Source organism: Trachurus trachurus (assembly GCF_905171665.1).
Source record: "Trachurus trachurus genome assembly, chromosome: 4".
Lineage (NCBI taxonomy): Eukaryota > Metazoa > Chordata > Actinopteri > Carangiformes > Carangidae > Trachurus > Trachurus trachurus.
In genome coordinates, this window is record NC_139898.1 from 32,630,409 (window position 1) to 32,649,265 (window position 18,857).

At 44.3% G+C, this 18,857-nt stretch overlaps 1 protein-coding gene across 2 annotated transcripts; it reads right to left on the minus strand.

Moving 5' to 3' along the window:
- Nucleotides 1-398: 398 nt before the first annotated feature.
- slc30a7 (solute carrier family 30 member 7) lies at nt 399-17,533 on the minus strand. Of its 2 annotated transcripts, XM_083969502.1 has the most exons (12): nt 17,321-17,533; nt 16,938-17,039; nt 15,393-15,506; nt 11,999-12,086; nt 11,786-11,915; nt 10,808-10,968; nt 10,714-10,741; nt 8,655-8,702; nt 8,404-8,539; nt 3,093-3,183; nt 2,831-2,980; nt 399-935 (listed from the first exon to the last, which is right to left on the minus strand). In XM_083969502.1, the coding sequence occupies exons 1-12, from the start codon at nt 17,398-17,400 to the stop codon at nt 888-890; spliced, it is 1,176 nt and encodes a 391-aa protein (XP_083825628.1). In that variant the 5' UTR covers nt 17,401-17,533; the 3' UTR covers nt 399-887. The 2 variants fall into 2 exon arrangements, with proteins under 2 accessions (XP_083825628.1, XP_083825627.1); XM_083969501.1 differs by having other exon boundaries at nt 10,714-10,968.
- Between the last annotated feature and the right edge of the window lie 1,324 nt (nt 17,534-18,857).

Here is an 18,857-nt window from a genome sequence, read left to right on the forward strand (position 1 = left end):
TTAGATCATTTTCACTTATTTCAAACAAATTTTCACTTGAAATAAGTAGAAAATCTGCCAGTGAAAGCAAGTTTTATGTGCTTGGTAATAAGGAAGAAAAACTTGCTCCACTATCAGATTTTTCTACTTATTTCAAGTCAAAATATGCTTGAAAGACGTAAAAAGTGTCTAAAAACAAGCTGCTTTTAATGTGATGAGTCTTATTTTAAGTAAAATTAGGTTTATTTTGACTAGAAATGACATTTTGACTAGAAATGAGACAAATATTCTTGGTAAGATATTTGAGTTTTTGCGGTTGAACCAGATTCTCTTTGCCGTTTCACACTGATAAAACTGTTTATATAACTGATGTCATCAATAAAAAGTGTCGATCAATGATCAATAATATGAAGCAAAGAGAAACTGAATCATTTATTATCATCATTATTATTATTATCATAATTATAATTATAATTATTATTACAGTTGGAAAAAAAGAGTGAACCCTCCGACCGGTCACATCATGGTTTTGGTCACATGGTTTGGCACATTTAAAAACACGGAGTGACATCATCACTCTCTCTCACACCACGGACCAATCAGCTGACAGCAGCAGAACAGTCTGGTCCCAGTGGTGATGATGATGTCACAGAGGGGGCGGGGCCTCCGATTGTCTCTGATTCATGATGAAGGCACTTAGCAGGAACGCTCTCGTCCACCGACACGGACCGGGACATGGACATAAAAACTGGTGGGAGGGGGAGGGGGGGGGGGGGTTGAGTTCATCTGGTCCCAGTTCACAGTGACACCCCCCCTCCATCACCCCCCCTCCTCCCCCGAAGTCCTGGTCCCTGGAGAGGAGGGGGGGGAGGGGGGGCAGGTGTCAGGAGGAGGCGGAGCTTCTTCTTCTACATCGCCGCCGTCTCGATCTGAACGTAGAGCTGTCGCACACCGGCCTGAAAACACACAACACCACATCACTGAGTTACCACGAATACTACAGGTACTAGGGATGTGAACGTATACGAAAATATGTACACGTGTACACTGTGCATTTTTTTTCGTGTACACGTGTACACGCTTCAGGACCGCTATAGGTTGCTATAGCCTTATTTTTGTTTAGTCTGATATGCGCAGCCGGTGACACTGCAGCCACCGTGCCGGTGTTACACCGGAGCGGAGGAGACCGGACGGCGGATTCGTCCCGCCCCCCTCCCCCCCGACACGCACCGCACCGTAACTGGAGAGATCTGCCCGGTGAGCGTTCAGAGTCGACCACCGTCCACCGTACCCCCCCGGTCTCGCTGACCTCCACCCTTCCTGATCCGCTGCAAGTTGCCAGAGCCCCGCGGAGCCCAGTCTCTCCCCTCCTCTCCCACACTTCAGCACCTGTCCTGGGCTACAGCTTGGCTCGCTCCACCGTCCTTTATTTTTGAAGTATAACTAATAATAATGCACCGCACTGCCTAACCATACACACGTATGAGTGATCAGAACAGTAAATTGTTTACGCTACTTTTAAAAGGAGTAAGTCATTTAAAACGAGGAGCGAGCCGAGCCGACACTGTGCAGCCCTGGACAGGTGCTGAAGTGCGGATGAGAGGAGGACAGACCGGGCAGGAGCAACCAGCCCAGAGGCGTCTCGTCAGTCCTCGGCCGTCTTCAATGTCTCGAGACACCCTTTTCAATCCGTTTAAGGTTATTTGTTTGTGTTTAGGGAGGCTATATTTGCATAGAATATTTTTTGGCAACCAGAAAAGCAATGTCTGACCCGGCGTTTATTTCGGATGGGCGTTTACTCGGTGGCGGCGCCATCACACTCGCTCGCAAAAAAAAAAAAAAGAAAGGAAAAAAAAACTCACTCACGCACATTTTGTCTGGAGGAGGGAAGCGCGTCACAGCATCATTTTTATTAAATCATAGTTTTCTCTAAATTAAGACAGTGTGAGGGACTATTTTTCACCCAGCCCCCCAAAATGTACGCTATATAAAAAATAAAATAATAATAATTGCGTGTATCGTTTAGGGATTTTTTACTAAACGTTTACAGTTTCATTCCGTGTAAACGTTTACACGTGTACACAGTCACACCCCTAACAGGTACTACTGGAGATTAGGGGTGTGCCAAAAAATCGATTCACATAAGAATCGCAATTCTCATTTAAAGGGATAGTTCACCCAAAATTGAAATTTCACTCATTATCTATTCCCCCTCATGTGGACTAAGGGCTGGGAGAAGTTTCAGAGTCCTCCGTGGCTTCTCTGAGTTACAGGGGGTCTCGGCGTAGCAGTGCATGTCCATATGACGGTTGCAAATGGATACCAACTGTCTTCGTAACAAAAAGACACACTAAAAAACATCCAAATACCTCCATGCTGCTCGTATGTAATGTCCGTCTTGTATTGAAGCGCCGAAATGCGAAAAAAATTAAATAATATATTATTCTATATTGCTTGTTTTGTAGCGGAAGCTCCTCTTCCTGGTTCGTCAAATTTGGACGAACTGGGAAGAGGAGCTTCGAGAAGCTTCCGCTACAAAACAAGCTTATTTAATTTTTTTCGGGACAATTTCGCATTTCGGGGCTTCAATACAAGAGGGACATTACATACGAGCAGCATGGAGGTATTTGGATGTTTTTTGGTGTGTCTTTTTGTTATGAAGACAGTTGGTATCCATTGACAACCGTTATATGGACATACACTGCTACGCCGAGACCCCCTGTAACTCAGAGAAGCCACGGAGGACTCTGAAACTTCTCCCAGCCCTTAGTCCACATGAGGGGGAGGAGATAATGAGTGAAATTTCAATTTTGGGTGAGCTATCCCTTTAACGCGTGGTGCGTTCAGTTACCTGTGTGAAGACGTGGTGCGTCTGGCTGAGGATCCAGCGGGCGTCGGCGTCGGGGGCGACCAGCAGCTTCAACGTGCCGATGTAAACGTCGGTGCACAGCGTCCAGAAGTGAGGCTCCTGCAGGTTGTACACGCCCTGCAGCTGCTGCACCTGAACGCAACACAACAACACAACAACACAACAAGACTTAGAGCTGTCAATCACAGAGAGGCGCCAGGGGGGCGGGGCTTATGGTGGTGTGTGGGCGGGGCTTATGACTCACCCTCTGGTAACACTCTGGCAGCGCCGCGTCCAGAGATGGAGGCGTCCGCTGCATCAGGATCCCAATGGACTCCTTCAGTAAGGGAACCACACTGAGGAGGAGAGGGATTACAGTTACTATTACAGTTACTATTACAGTTACTATTACTCGTTCAGTAAGGGAACCACGCTGAGGAGGAGAGGGATTACAGTTACTATTACAGTTACTCCTTCAGTAAGGGAACCACACTGAGGAGGAGAGGGATTACAGTTACTATTACAGTTACTCCTTCAGTAAGGGAACCACGCTGAGGAGGAGAGGGATTACAGTTACTATTACAGTTACTCGTTCAGTAAGGGAACCACGCTGAGGAGGAGAGGGATTACAGTTACTATTACAGTTACTCCTTCAGTAAGGGAACCACACTGAGGAGGAGAGGGATTACAGTTACAGTTACTATTACAGTTACTATTACAGTTACTCCTTCAGTAAGGGAACCACGCTGAGGAGGAGAGGGATTACAGTTACAGTTACTATTACAGTTACTCCTTCAGTAAGGGAACCACGCCGAGGAGGAGAGGGATTACAGTTACTATTACAGTTACTATTACAGTTACTCCTTCAGTAAGGGAACCACGCTGAGGAGAGATTACAGTTACTATTACTCCTTCAGTAAGGGAACCACGCTGAGGAGAGATTACAGTTACTATTACTCCTTCAGTAAGGGAACCACGCTGAGGAGAGATTACAGTTACAGTTACTATTACAGTTACTGTTACTGCTTCAGTAAGGGAACCACACTGAGGAGAGATTACAGTTACTATTATAGTTACAGTTACTGTTACTCCTTCAGTAAGGGAACCACGCTGAGGAGGAGAGGATTTCTATCCATCTATCATCCATCCATCTATCTATCCATCCATCCATCCATCCATCTATCCATCCATCTATCTATCTATCTATCTATCTATCCATCTATCCATCTATCATCCATCCATCTATCTATCCATCCATCTATCTATCTATCCATCTATCCATCCATCTATCTATCTATCCATCTATCCATCCATCTATCCATCTATCCATCTATCCATTTATCCATCTATCTATCATCCATCTATCCATCCATCATCCTTCCAACCATCTATCTATCATCTATCCATCTAGTAACCATCTATGCATCCATCCATCCATCCATCCATCTATCCATCTATCCATTTATCCATCTATCTATCATCCATCTATCCATCCATCATCCTTCCAACCATCTATCTATCATCTATCCATCTAGTAACCATCTATGCATCCATCCATCCATCTATCCATTTATCCATCCATAGATAGATAGATAGAAAACTTTATTGATCCCCAAGGGGAAACTACTTTGCCACCAGTAAAAACACATACCGTACATCCACTTAACAAACAATACAAACAAACCATTGCACAGAAACAGCTGCATCGACATGATGTGGAGAACTCATATCCACCACTTTCCGGAGAATGACGCTGGGTGTGGCCATGACACTCCAGTCCACCGTTACTGTATTGTTGATAGCATAGACTGGTTGATAGAAATTGGCCGTGATGACTTTATTTATAATCATCACGTAATTTTAATGAGAACAATACGGACGAGGTTTTAGCTTTATGTCACATTTTCACGTTACTATATCACCGTTGTGACTACTCTGATGTTTATGAAGTCTATAAAACGAATTGTTGAACAAACATTTTAGATTAGCTGGGCTAACCGTTAGCTGTTAGCCATTAGCAGTGTCAAAAAACAATAACTCAATAAACGGCCCATGAAAAAAATATTTTTTCCAGCAGACATCCTAGTTACAACATGACTGAGCTAACTGGAGTAGTTTCATGTCGGGAGGGTTTTAACAGCTGACGTCCTGATGTTAGTTTGCTGCTGCTGTTAGCTGTCAGCAGCAGCAAAGCTAACAACTACGATAACCATGACTAATTACAAAAACGTGCACACAGAAATAGTAGCCTAATGTTTGTTCAATAATTCGTTTTATAGACTTAACAAACATCAGATTTAGTCAAAACGGTTTTGGCAGCCCGGAGCCCCCACATTTGGTGCCTACACCGGTGGCTAACGCTACCAGTTAGCCGCTCGCTAGAATGCTACTACAACCGACTTCCGTTGTGGTGTGACGCAATGGATCATGGGAAAATAAAGTGGTGGATACTTATTTATTTATCTTTATCTTTCATTGTTTTTAAGTATACACCTCCAGAAGGTTAAAAAAAAACAGCAAACAACCACTGGTTAGTGATTGCTGTTAAACAATTTAACTGCTGCAGGAACCATCCATCTATCTATCCATCCATCTATCTATCCATCCATCCATCCATACCAACCATCTATCTATTACCCCTTTCCCACTGGCCAAAAAACCCGTTTAAACCCGCTAACAATCGGCTTTTGGTGGCAGTGGGAAAGGCGCACCGAGCCACGTCGACGCGGGTCAAACGACTCGGCAAGCGACGCGGGTTAAAATCGCCTTTAATCGGCTCGGCTCTGCTCGGCTTGCAGTGGGAACGCCAGACCCGCGTCAACCCGCTAATTTACGTGATGACACTGAACGTTACGTGACGCTACGTCATCGCGCCGGTCGCGTCTCATATCACGTACCAAAACAAAGCTCTGCTCCGCTCTGCTCTCATCCGAGACTGGGATCAAAACATCAGAGAACACTGACCAAAAACGATAGAAAAAAAGAAAAGAAAAGAAGCGACAGTCTGTTTAACTGACGTGTTGTGTTGTGCCGCGGACGTCCGTCATCCGGCCGCAGCAGACTCTCTGTCCTCCGCGGTCCTGGTGCTCCAGGTCAGCCAGCCAGAGAGTCTGCCTCGGCGGACGGACACTCCGCGGCGGGCGGCTGTGGCATGACTGTGTGTGTCTCTTGCACCGCGGATGAGAGCGGGGCGACTGGTTTATGCTCTGTCTGATCCCTCAGCGGGGGGTCAGACTCGGCTCATTTTGGTCAATGGGAAAGGGGCCAAATGCCGATTGTTAGCGGGTCGACCCGCGTTTAAAAAACCCGCGTCGACCCGCTAATTTTAGTGGGAAAACGGCTTATCATTTATCCATCCATTTATCCATCCAACCATCCATTTATCCATCTCTCCATTTAACCATTTAGGGGCCGTGTCCACCAGACGCGCTTTCAGCTCTGACAGCGCTCTCAGCGCTGCTTTCCCAGCGCTTAGCGCTCTCTCTCTCCCTCGTCAGAATGCCGCTGTTGCTAGGTTACAAAACGAGTCCTCTGACACTTCCGTGTTCCGGCCTTGTTTAATGTAAACACTACAACGAGTGTAGAAATACACAACAGCATTAGCGGCAGCTTTTGACATGGACCCTGAGGTCGGCCGACCTTCAATACAAGTGTGGGTCATGATATAAACCGAGCCACGTCTCTGTTGTGTTGCTGTGGTAACGTATGTCCCGCCCCTTCTTGATTCTGATTGGTCAGTGCGGGGAAAAGTGACATTGACGAGCGCGGCGCTGTTCTAAAAGTTGAACAGATTTCAACTCGAAGCGCTCTGAGCGCCGCGACAAAAAGAAGCAAGCGCCCAGGGCGTTTTACCGCCGAGGGCGCTGAGCGCTGTGAGCGCCCAACTCAATAGGGTTTGAATGTAAAATAGACGCCCAGAGCGCTGAAAACGCGTCTGGTGGACACGGCCCCTTATCCATCCATCCATCTATCCATCCATCCATCCATCCATCTATAGATAGATAGAAAACTTTATTGATCCCCAAGGGGAAACTACTTTGCCACCAGTAAAAACACATACATCCACTACTACCACTCCATCCATCTATCCATCCATCCATCCATCCATCTCTCCACCCCCCCCTCTGACTCAGTCAGTTTCCAGCTGCAGTAACTCGACTCCCGTGGCGACGGCCTCGGCGACCACAGCTCCGCTCTGCTCTTCGCTCTGCTGACGCTGTTAAAATGTGCAGCTGTGTTTCTGCTTCCAGCCTATCAGACCACATAGCAACCATCACCCCCCCCCCCCCCCCCCCCCCCATCTATCACCGCCGGGGCTTCTGGGAAATCTGACCGCCGCATTAACGATCCCCGGGACCAGTGAGACCGGAGAGCCGGACTACCAGAACCACTTCCAGGTCCGTTAACCACCGACCGACTGACGGCACATTCTTCAGCCGTAAGAGCTCCTTGTTCCAGGCAGACGCTGGTCTCAGGTCAGATCTGGAGGAAACAAACCTCCAGATCTGACCTCGGTGATTCCCTGACGCTGCATTTAAAGGAATATTCCAGTCAAATTCAACCTGGGGCTCTAGTTTCCTAATGTTTCAGGTCGAACAGAATGAATTTGAAGATCATGGAGGTGTCTTTATTATTCAATCAATAGAAAAAAGTTGATTTAAACAAAAAAGATATTTTCAATCAAAACAAATTTCACTCAATCTTCAGTTTTTCAATATTTGAGACCCAAAAAATTGCGTTTGTACCCTTTTTTCTTTGATTTAAAAGTTTTTTTTTTATTGAAGTGAGTTATTATTTGATTGAAAATACCTTTTTTGTTTAAATCAACTAGTGTTTTTTGATTGAATAATAAAGACACAAATATCCTACCCATAATATGGCCCAAATACAAAAAAGACTGATGACCGATGAGATAATAACTCACTCACTCAAAAAAACTTTTCAATCAAAGAAAAAAAAAGTGCTTGAATGCAATTTTTTGTTCTCAAATATTTTTTTGCTATGAGATAATAACACAACGTTACCAGACAGAGTTGTTTTAGAGGTAAACACATGCAAAACCGCTGATGCGCGTTGCCTTCAGGGACAGTTTTTCATCAAGCAGTCTCTGCATTTCCCTCTAAAACAACTCTGTCTGGTAACGTTGTGTTATTATCTCATAGCGTGGTGAATGTGCAGCTCACAACTTGTCCACCAGAGCGTTGTGGAGTTGTTGGATTGTGTATTTGATGAGTTTGATGAGGGAAACCAAGAAATCCCATAATGAGCCTCCGTAGCGTAGCTCTGAGCAGCTCACGGCTCTGCTCCGCCGTTCTAAAAACAGCTTGCACCGACAATTAAAGGTAACGAACCTACTGCTATGACTATAGGGACAAAATGTTGAACTATCCCTTTATGGAGACAGTAAAAAGAAAATCTAAACATTCATTCTGTTAGAGCTGAAGTATTAGAAACTAGAGCCCCAGGTTGGATTTGACTGGAATTGTCCTTTAATGACACGATGGTGGCATTTTAACGCTGCTGGATTGTTAACGTGGGGAAAACGAGACTTTTTTATCAGTGTGTGTCTGTGTCACCTGACTCCGATGAGGATGGCGATGAGCATGGAGCAGATGGGGTCGGCGATCATCAGGTCGTATCTCTGCATCAGCAGAGCAGAGATGATCACACCGATGCTGCCCAGGGTGTCGGCGATGATGTGGAGGAGCACGCCTGCAACACACACACACACAGAGACTCCTTTAGATCACAGTTTCCTTTCCTGATTGTGTATAGTGTTGTGTGTATTGTGTGTGAGCGCCCTCTGGTGGCTCGGTGCAGCTCTCACCCTGTAGAATCTGTTTGCTGGCTCCTTTTCCTGGAGTGTGAAACTCATCTGAGTGAAGAGAAGAGAAGAGAAGTCAGTAGGGATGTCACAAATTATTACTTGTTTTCACAATTAATCGTGGTATTAAACGCCACAATAAAAAAAAAAAAAAAGATCATGTATGAACCGTGACGGCAGATGTGGCGCCAAAGTAAAGGTAAATGCACAGATACTGTTCCATTTACCTAACGTAGCATTGAATTGGTAGGAATTGAAATGCTAGAGTGTCATTTGTAATTATATTAAAAAAAAGATTAAAATGAACTTAAACATTTGGTATAGATGACACTTCCCCTGGCGAACTAATAATTGGTCATATTTTAATAGATATATTTTATAATTAGTAATGTATATTTTAACTATGTTTGATTTTACACATTCATAGTGTTGTGAAAGTAATTAATGCATAATAATTGTGATAATCGTAACACCGTGATTACTGTAATCGTGACATCACTAGAAGTCAGTGAACGCAACACGGATCGAGACAGTCGCCACGTTTCCATGTGCATCTGATCATAATCATTCTGATCGTGAATTCCAACTTCTATGTTCACATGATACATGGACGCAAAATAAATTGATCTGATTATCCACTGTGACTCAGTCAAGTTTTGTCGGTCAGATTAGTTGAAGACAGTAGAAGAAGCAGCTTTTCCTTGGCTCACCCTTCTCTCTCTACCTGCCTGTTGCCTCCTCTGATCTACATGGATCTGTATCATGAGCTGCAAACGTTCCTGTTGTTCACCATTTAAAACAATGTTAGATCGATACATGTCGCCCAGGAGGCCAACTAGCCGAGCACAGATCAGTGTAGCTGGATTGTAGGAATATAAAGTGATGCATTGATGTAGTAGATGAATCGTTACACTAGTGTTGGGCGATCTTGACATTCTCAGATCGTCCTAATCGCCCTGCCAGGAGATCGCCGATAGGCATATCCATCGCCATCGTTCGACCGGGTGGGGGTGTCGATGTGTCGATATGAAAAGGCATTGAATTAATTAATATAAAAACAAGGCCTTAATTGGCATTAAAATGTCTTAAATCAAATTTTCAAAGGTCTTAAAAATGTTAACACATGGTAAGTGGTATTTTATGATTGTAATTAGTCTCAAATCTCAAAATAATTGGTAACACTCAGACATAGAGAAGTTAGTGGCGGCCGTCAACGCTAAATTTCTCACCGCCTCCAGCTCCTGAGTCAGTGTTTGTTTTTTTGACTTTTTCTGCATTTATTTTGAAAGGACAGCTGGAAAGAGACACAATCCAATGTTCATGTAGCAGTCACTTTACCTTGGATCACATAGGAAAGTGGGTAAAATTGTCCCTAACCCTATGTAATAGATGTGGTGTTTTTTTTTCTTTTTTCTGCATTTGTGTTTATTATGAAGTCGGTCTTAAATTTCATTACAAGTGGCTTTGAAAAAGTCTTAAAAAGTCTTAAATTTAACTTGGCTTAAGCTGTAGGAACCCTGTTTTACCACGCACTGCTGTCATGCATGCGCGAATGCACGAATACATGAACGTATGTGAAACACAAGAAGGGGGGGGGGGGGTTTACAGCCACAACACCAGCTAAACATGTTTCCTCTATTTTGAGGTGGCCACCCTGTTTACCACAGAGATTTTGTGTGCGGTCATATGACTACGTGGCTCCGTCTGATTGGACGTCGCCAGTGGCTGCATTTGATCTGTATCTGTTGGAAGCAGCCAGAGAAGCGGCTTCATTAAAACAAAACAAACAGATCACGCATTGGATCAATAAAAAAAAGTATTGAGTATGTGTGTAAAATCGGCTAGAAAACAAAACATCGCCGATCGTCCTCTCAATCGCAATCAATTCTTTCCAAATGAGCTCATTGGGTTAAAATTCTCCAATCGACGTGTTTCCATGAAGCAGTTTCATTCTGATGGGCTTTTATTCCTGTTTTATTCCCAGTGTGTTTGTCCTCACAGCTCTAAACCATCAGACAACGATGAAACACACTCAGACTGATGTTGTTTCCTCCACACCCACCATGACGGGGCATCTCCTGTTCGTGGCTGTGTCCGTGTCCTCCATGACTGTGTCCGTGTCCATGTCCGTCATCATGACTGTGTCCGTGTCCTTCGTGTCCGTGTCCTCCATGACTGTGTCCGTGTCCGTCGTCATGACTGTGTCCGTGTCCTTCGTGTCCGTGTCCATGTCCGTGTTTGCTCTGGTGTCCGTGTCCTCCGTGGCTGTGTCCGTGGTTCACGCTGCCGTTGAACAGAGAGTGACTGTGACCGTGGCCTGAGAGACAGAGAGACAGAAAGAGAGTTGATCTGAGTTAGTTCAGTCGTTAAAGGAGACATTCTGCTCCTTTTCCACAAATTCAAACAGTTCCCAGGTGTCTTTAAGACGTGTCTGTGACATGCTTCGGTCAAAATCCCCCAAGGATCAAACATCACGGCTGGTTTCAGTGAACTGTCCCTTTAAATGCAAATGAACCACGGCTCACCAGGCCAGATTTTTGTCAATTCTCACATTTTGGGGCCGGAAGCCAAGACAAACACAAGAATCACTGACAGACGTCTTTTCATTTTGAATTTTAACATCACTTTCTTGTAATGTTAAAGGGATAGTTCAACATTTTGTCAAATTGGCCCATTGCCATAATCCCTATAGTCATAGCAGTAGGTTCGTTACCTTTAATTGTCGGTGCAAGCTATTTTTTAGAACGGCGGAGCAGAGCTGTGAGCTGCTCAGAGCTACGCTACGGAGGCTCATTATGGGATTTCTTGGTTTCAACTCATCAAACTCATCAAAATACACAATCCAACAACTCCACAACGCTCTGGTGGACAAGTTGTGACCTGCACATTCACCACGCTATGAGATAATAACACAACGTTACCACACAGAGTTGTTTTAGAGGGAAATTCAGAGACTGTTGATGAAAAACTGTCCCTGAAGGCAACGCGCATCAGCCGTTTTGCATGAATTTCCCTCTAAAACAACTCTGTGTGGTATCGTTGTGTTATTATCTCATAGCGTCACTTTCATTTGAGATATTCTGTGTCATTTTAGTCATAACAAGACGACATATTCTGTAGTAGAAATCCTCTACCTTCGTCTCCGTGAGAGTGTCCGTGTCCTCCGTGCTGGAACACGAAGATCCCGACCAGGTTGACCAGCAGACCGGCTATAGAGACCGGGAGCAGCCGGTCGTGGTGAACGTCAGGAGGCTCCAGGGCGCGCTGGGGGGAGGAGGGGTTAGAGGTTAGAGAGTGTGTGCGTGCATGTGTGTGCATGCATGTGTATATGTGTGTGTGTGTGCTACCTCGACTCCTTCAGAGAAGATGAAGAAGGCTGTGAAGATGAGGAAGAGTCCGTTGACGAATCCGGCCAACACCTCAGCTCTGACGTAGCTGCAGCACAAACAACCAGACTGAGTCACCGTCATGGAGTTTACACTGTAGTTTACACAAACTTTATCCACCTGAGAGCTGCTGCTAACACGACCAGGTTAAAGTTTTGACCTGGTTTGTCCAGTATTTATGGAGGTAGATCCTGATCCTGCTGTTATCTGGGTTTTATTGGCTCGGCGCTGCTTCATTATAACCGCTGCTTCAGAACCGACCAGTTGTAGCTAAATGATAAACCTCGTTAAGTGTCTCAACTCGCTCGGTGCTCGGCGGATCAGTAAACAACACAGATGAAGTTATAACAGCCCAAAGCTTTAAATTAACACCACATCTCCTCCTCCTCCTCCTCCTCCTCTCACACACTGATGAACACGGTGACGACGCTGCAGACGATGTTCAAGTCAAGTGATCAGACCTCTCTCTCGCTCGCGCCGATGTTCAAGATGATCTGTCATTGGGTTCATTGAAATTTTGTGTGTGTAACAGAACACTACTACTACTCACAAAAAGTTAGGAATATTTGACCAGAATATCCCTTTAAAAAGTTCCTGCTACAGTGATATTCTAATGGTTTTTTAATGGTCATTTCTTTATCTCAAACAAAAGCTAACAACAGTGGTTGCTATAGCAACAAAAATCTGGCTGTGTCCTAACCCCCCCTACTCACTATCTAGTGACCAGGGGTCTCATTTATAAAACTGTGCGTGGGATCGTTACTAAAAGTGTACGTACGCCCAAAAGCCAAGTTTTGCGTGCGCCAGTAAATATTCAGACTTATAAAACCCTGCGTACGCACACTTGCAGGCAAACTTCCCTTTATAAATCACTGAGTTCCTACAAGTGTGCGCCGCTGAATCCGCTTCACGTTCCGCCCTGTACACGCCCTGTTTTAACCCTAGATGGTCAATGCAAACCACCACATGAATGTGATCTGCATGTCAATGAGCCTGACGTGCTCTTGTTCTGTCGGTGTTGTGAATTAGCTGCAGGTGTGAAAGTGGCGACGTGACGTGTTGCTGCAGCTGTTAACGGCGTCAGCGGCTCAGAGCGCACGCAGTGGTGTTTCAGTGCGCTGCCTCTCACATGCTGGACCCGGTTCGGCACATAGTTACAACAATGACAACAGTTTTAATCTGAAACGAGTTATTAACCATTCATCATGGTCTCCCTCTCCCTCCTTTCTCCTCCAGCGGTGCCGTGGTGCAGAATTACGCACGGGGCTCACCGCTGTATTCATACATTTACAGTAATTAGACTGATCGATAAAACTTTGAATAATTAGCAGAATCAGTTACATTCTGAGGAATGATCAAACATGACACTCCTCTTGATAACAAGAAAACAGAATGTAACAATTGTGCGAACGATTACTGGATTTTTTTTCCCAGGGTTTGAGATTTAATTGTTCACACAGTATCATAGGAACATGTAGTTATTTACACCATGTATTTATCCCATGCAGCCGCGCCGTCCTCTCCTCCTCCTGCGCTCTGGGAGTGGACAATATGACGGAGAGATGGTGGTGATTAAATATAGAGAAGGAATTTTGATTTTGAATTTTAAGTTAGATTCTAAGAAGATGTTTCTGAAACACCAGTCCGATGCAAAATAAGGGCGCTGTTGAATTAAATCACCTTGGCAACATGGATCTAACGCATACGGGTTGAAATTTGTGTGACGGCCGATAATAAAAACATAATCGTTCTTCTCAATCATCATTTCCTGAGTCTGACTTCAGTTCACCACCACACCGTCTGTGTCGCCAATTCCCCTTTTCCTCCAAACCATGCGTACGCCTGGGTCAGAGTTTGCTTAGAGCTGCGCACATTCTCCCGTCAAGTTTGTTTTTTATAGATCACAACCTTGGCGTGGAAAGTCACGTACGCCACTTTCAGCCCCGTTTTGTGCGTACGCAACGGTTATAAATGAGACCCCACGCCATTTTGTAGTGGTGTCCGAATGTTTAGTGATTATTAATGTTCACTATATAGTGACTGAATCTATCCCACAATTCACCGCGAAATGTAGTGAACATCCGATGGTCACTAACCAGAGCAAGATATCCCATCATGCATTGCGGTCACGGATCGACGCCGTTAACACACCGGTCCAGAACGACCGGTGTAGCTACTAAATAAATGCAGTAGTGACCGGTGTAGCTACCAAATAAATGCAGTAGTGACCGGTGTAGCTACCAAATAAATGCAGTAGTGACCGGTGTAGCTACCAAATAAATGCAAGTAGTGACCGGTGTAGCTACCAAATAAATGCAGTAGTGACCGGTGTAGCTACCAAATAAATGCAGTAGTGACCGGTGTAGCTACCAAATAAATGCAGTAGTGACCGGTGTAGCTACCAAATAAATGCAGTAGTGCAGCAGCCTCAATAAATGTGTCCAGCTGCCAGAGTTGTCCGGTCGCCGCTTCCACAGACTCCTAAACAAACGTCGGAGCAAATTTCCTAACAAGTGTTATAAACTGACCACAGACTCTGGATAGCGAGGCTAATTTCTGTTAGCCCGTCTATGGGGTTTTACATTATACGTTAGCATTAAGCTAGCGGACGTTATGCTTAGTTGTGACACTGGCTGTGTGTGTTTTGAACATTGTTTCAAACTATGTGGGTTCGATTGAACATCTTTGATGCTTAAATATATATGTATTACCACTTAATATATTGCTTTACTCCTCTACACCGGCCGTTACCATGGTTGTATCCATGGTACCTGCACCGGTCGTTATTATCACGGTCGGAACGTTTTAATTACGCGACGTAATACGTCATTAACTGTGCGGCGGAGTAGTGTCCGAAAGTGTTTTTTCATTTGACCAGTGAGTCACTATATAGTCACTATATTGAATTCACTATGTAGTGAGTAGGGAGGAGGGAATGAGGGAGGGATTTCGGACACAACCAATGTCTCAATGAGTTGATCAGTTTGATCAAAGTGTTGCCTTGGTGTCATGATGTCACCATGGTAACATGGTGGAGAGGAGAGGACTGTCTACAAACTGTCACTGATATGAACCGGAACATTTAGTGTTTCCATGACAACCGAACCACAAATCAGACGGTGCTGGTGTCACCTTGGTAGAGAACAGCGTGTTATTCAATAAGAACAGAAGACAGGTGCATTCAAAAGTTTAGAGAAGGTTCAATTAACTTCACCTGTAAAAGGTTATAGTGCATTAAAGGTGCATTCTGAAATTTAATCCAAAAGCCAAACATCCCTAACTTTTTGTGAGTAGTGTGTATAAAAAGTACAAGCAGTATGAGTGAGTACTCCAGAGTGAGTACCGGTGGTCTCACCCGTAGGAGAAGCTGTCGTTGGACCTCCACCTGGAGATGACGGAGGCTGCCAGACCGGCCAGCAGAGCCGTGCAGTCGAAGAACATGTGGAAGGAGTCGGAGATCAGACCTAGACTGGACACACACACACACACACACACACACACACACACACACGGTAAATAATTCATATACACACACACATATAAACCATACCATGTACATATCATTCATAACTCATACAAATATCTATCCAGCGTTATCATTTATTTTCATGGCACTTCCTGGTTGTGTATTTGCTACGTGACTGTACAGTTCAATCGATCAGTTGTATTATTCTTTTCTTATTAATATTATTCTAAACGTATTGTTCAGTTGTTGTTGTTGCTATGACGTCAGATTCCTCGTCTATATGAAGCAGCAACAACTGGGTCAGTAAATCTGATTCTGATTCTGATTCTCTCACACACACACACACACACAGACACACACACACGTCAGTGGGAAGATAACCTGGGTCATATTACTTTATTACAGTGTGTCTGTGTGTGTGTGTGTGTGTGTGTGTGTGTGTGTGTGTGTGTCATCATCAAATCTATCGCTCTGCTCTGTTTAACATGGACACTGACCAGACACACACTCTGTGTCAACATGTAGAGTTGTGTAGTTTGTACTGTACAGGACAGCAGCGACTCTGACGGTCACATAGATCTATATTGTGTGTGTGTGTGTGTGTGTGTGTGTGTGTGTGTGTGTGTGTGTGTGTGTGTGTTGTGCAATATGTGATCCTATTTCATGGTTGTGTTGAGGAGTGTGTTCTGTGTTCTGACGATCAGAGTCACAGCAGAGGAGAATAAAGTGTATGAATGAAATGAAAACACACACACACACATATGTGCTCACTGACAACACACACACACAAACAAACACATGTGGGCACTGACAAGACGCACACTTCATCACACACATACATCATTACACACACAAAACAAACAAACACACACACACACTTAAACAAACAAACAAAGTGCTCACTGACAAGACACACACAGACACACTTTAACACACACAAACACACAAAAACACAAACACATTTGTGCACACATTTGATCTCACACACACACTTCTGTGTTCACTGACAAGACACACACAGACACACACGCATACATCATTACACACACAAACACACAAGCAAACAAACAAACACTTAATCAAACACACAAGTGCTCACTGACAAGACACACATACATACACACACAGAATCACACACACATAGACAAAAAACAAATACACATTTGTGCTCACTGACAAGACACAAGACACACAAACCTCATCATCTCACACAAAGACACACATTTTATCACACACAGACACACACATACTTCTGTGGTCACTGACAACACACACACACTTCATCACACACACACAGACACACACACTCTCTCCAACACATACGTGGCACATCATCGCTGCTCTGACCCAGCAGCAGCAGCCAACCACCCAGCCACAGACACCGACCCGCCGCGGCAGCAGCAGCCGGGCCGCGGTGCGCCTCCCTCGGCCTACCTGTTGCTCCAGATGCCGTACATGAGCTCCACGAAGGCGAAGGAGAGGTTGAGGCAGAGGAAGGAGAACAGATTCCTGGACGTCTTATCCGCAAAGATGGACCTGGAAAACACACGACAACACAACAAACACACACCTTCATCACATCACTACACCACAATCTGAACTGAAACACACACACACACACGGACAGACACACACCGACACCGAGCGGGTTCAGTCGGTGTCGGTGTGTGACTCGGTACCGGAGCGACGGCCTGAGCGCAGCCGGGCAGAGAGGCGCTAGCAGCGGGCTAGCAGCCGACCGTTAGCCGCTGTTAGCCGCTGTTAGCCGCGGTTAGCAGCAGTAGCCGTTAGCAGCCGTTAGCAGCCGTTAGACTGACCTGAACCAGCCGGACAGCTTCAGCAGCAGGTTGAACTTGGCGGGTTTGTACTCGTCGTCTTTTATAGATAAAGGTAACATCTTCACACCTGGTTGTATATATAATATGTACACACTCTCTACTACACACTCTCACACACTCTCTCTCTCTCAGCCTCTCTCTCTCACTCACTCACACACACACACAATCACATACATACACACACATATACACACACACACCGACCGACTGACTGACGAGACGTGGCCTAGCTTGGTACGCTGCTAACTCTCAACTTCCGGTTCGCACGGATTTCACAATAAAAGCCGCAAACACAAACAGACTGAGAGAGGTTCCGGGGTGACGTCACTAAGTAGGCCTACTGATACTACTACTAATAATACTACTGGTACTGATACTAATAGCCTACCACTGATAGGCTACTACTGATAGTACTTACACTACTACCACTGATACTACTACTGCTACTACTACTGATAGGCTACTATTGATACTACTACTAATACTACTGATACTGATACTACTAGGCCTACTAGCCTATTACTATTACTATTAGTACTATTACTATAGAAATAGTAGTATCAGTAGTTGTAGTAGCCTAGTAGTAATAGTATGATACTACTGATACTACTTGTACTGATCAGGGATGCAAACGGGTCAGAACCAAAAAAGAGAGGAAATATCTGGTGGGGGGGGGGGTGCTCACCATTAACAAATGATTACATTACAATATCATGGAAATGCCAATTTCCAGTAGTTCAACCCCAACCAAGTATTTATTGATTGATTATAGATGGACATAATTTTCAGAAGGTCAACATTTCTATATTAAAAATGCTTTTTAAAAAAAAAGATCCTTTGCAATATTTCAATTTTGGAGATACTGAATTTTAGGTCTTCACTGAATGTTAGTCATAATTATTATTATTAAAATAAACTGAATAATACCTAATTGGTCATGAAAAAAGCGAATTTCGCTTTTCGGCGCGCTGTTTGCATCCCTGACTGATAGCTACTACTTGTACTGATAGACTACTACAGATAGGCCTACTGATACTACTACTACTACCACCACGGTGATGCTGATACTACTGATACAAATACCACTGATAGGCTACTACTGATACACTACTACTAATCATACTACTGTTACTGATAGGCTACTAGCCTACTGATACTAGCTACTAGGCTACTACTACTACTACTGATACTACTGATACACTACACTAATACTAATACTGCTGATACTGTAGTACTTGATAGGCTACTACTGATACTACTGATACTATATATCAATAGTATGAGTAGTAGGCTAATACTATTGATACCACTATTACTTCTGCTACTATTACTACTACTACCGCTAATACTACTGTAGATCCCTGATTAATGTATGTGGTGATGTTCTTTTTCTTTTGTTTATTGTTCTTTATTTCTTATGGTGTGTCTTGTAAGCCCATGAGGGCTGGGCACCTCTTTGGTGTATGATGACACCGTGAAAATAAAAAACTAAAACTAAAACTACCACTACTACTAC

Excerpts from the sequence above, each read along its gene's own strand:
- slc30a7 (XM_083969501.1), bottom strand. The coding sequence starts at position 17,400 with ATGTTACCTTTATCTATAAAAGACGACGAGTACAAACCCGCCAAGTTC. Across the intron at positions 8,703-10,713 it reads ACAGGAGATGCCCCGTCATG|ATGAGTTTCACACTCCAGGA; the intron begins GTGGGTGTGGAG and ends CTCTTCACTCAG. Across the intron at positions 8,540-8,654 it reads CAGCAAACAGATTCTACAGG|GCGTGCTCCTCCACATCATC; the intron begins GTGAGAGCTGCA and ends TGTGTGTTGCAG.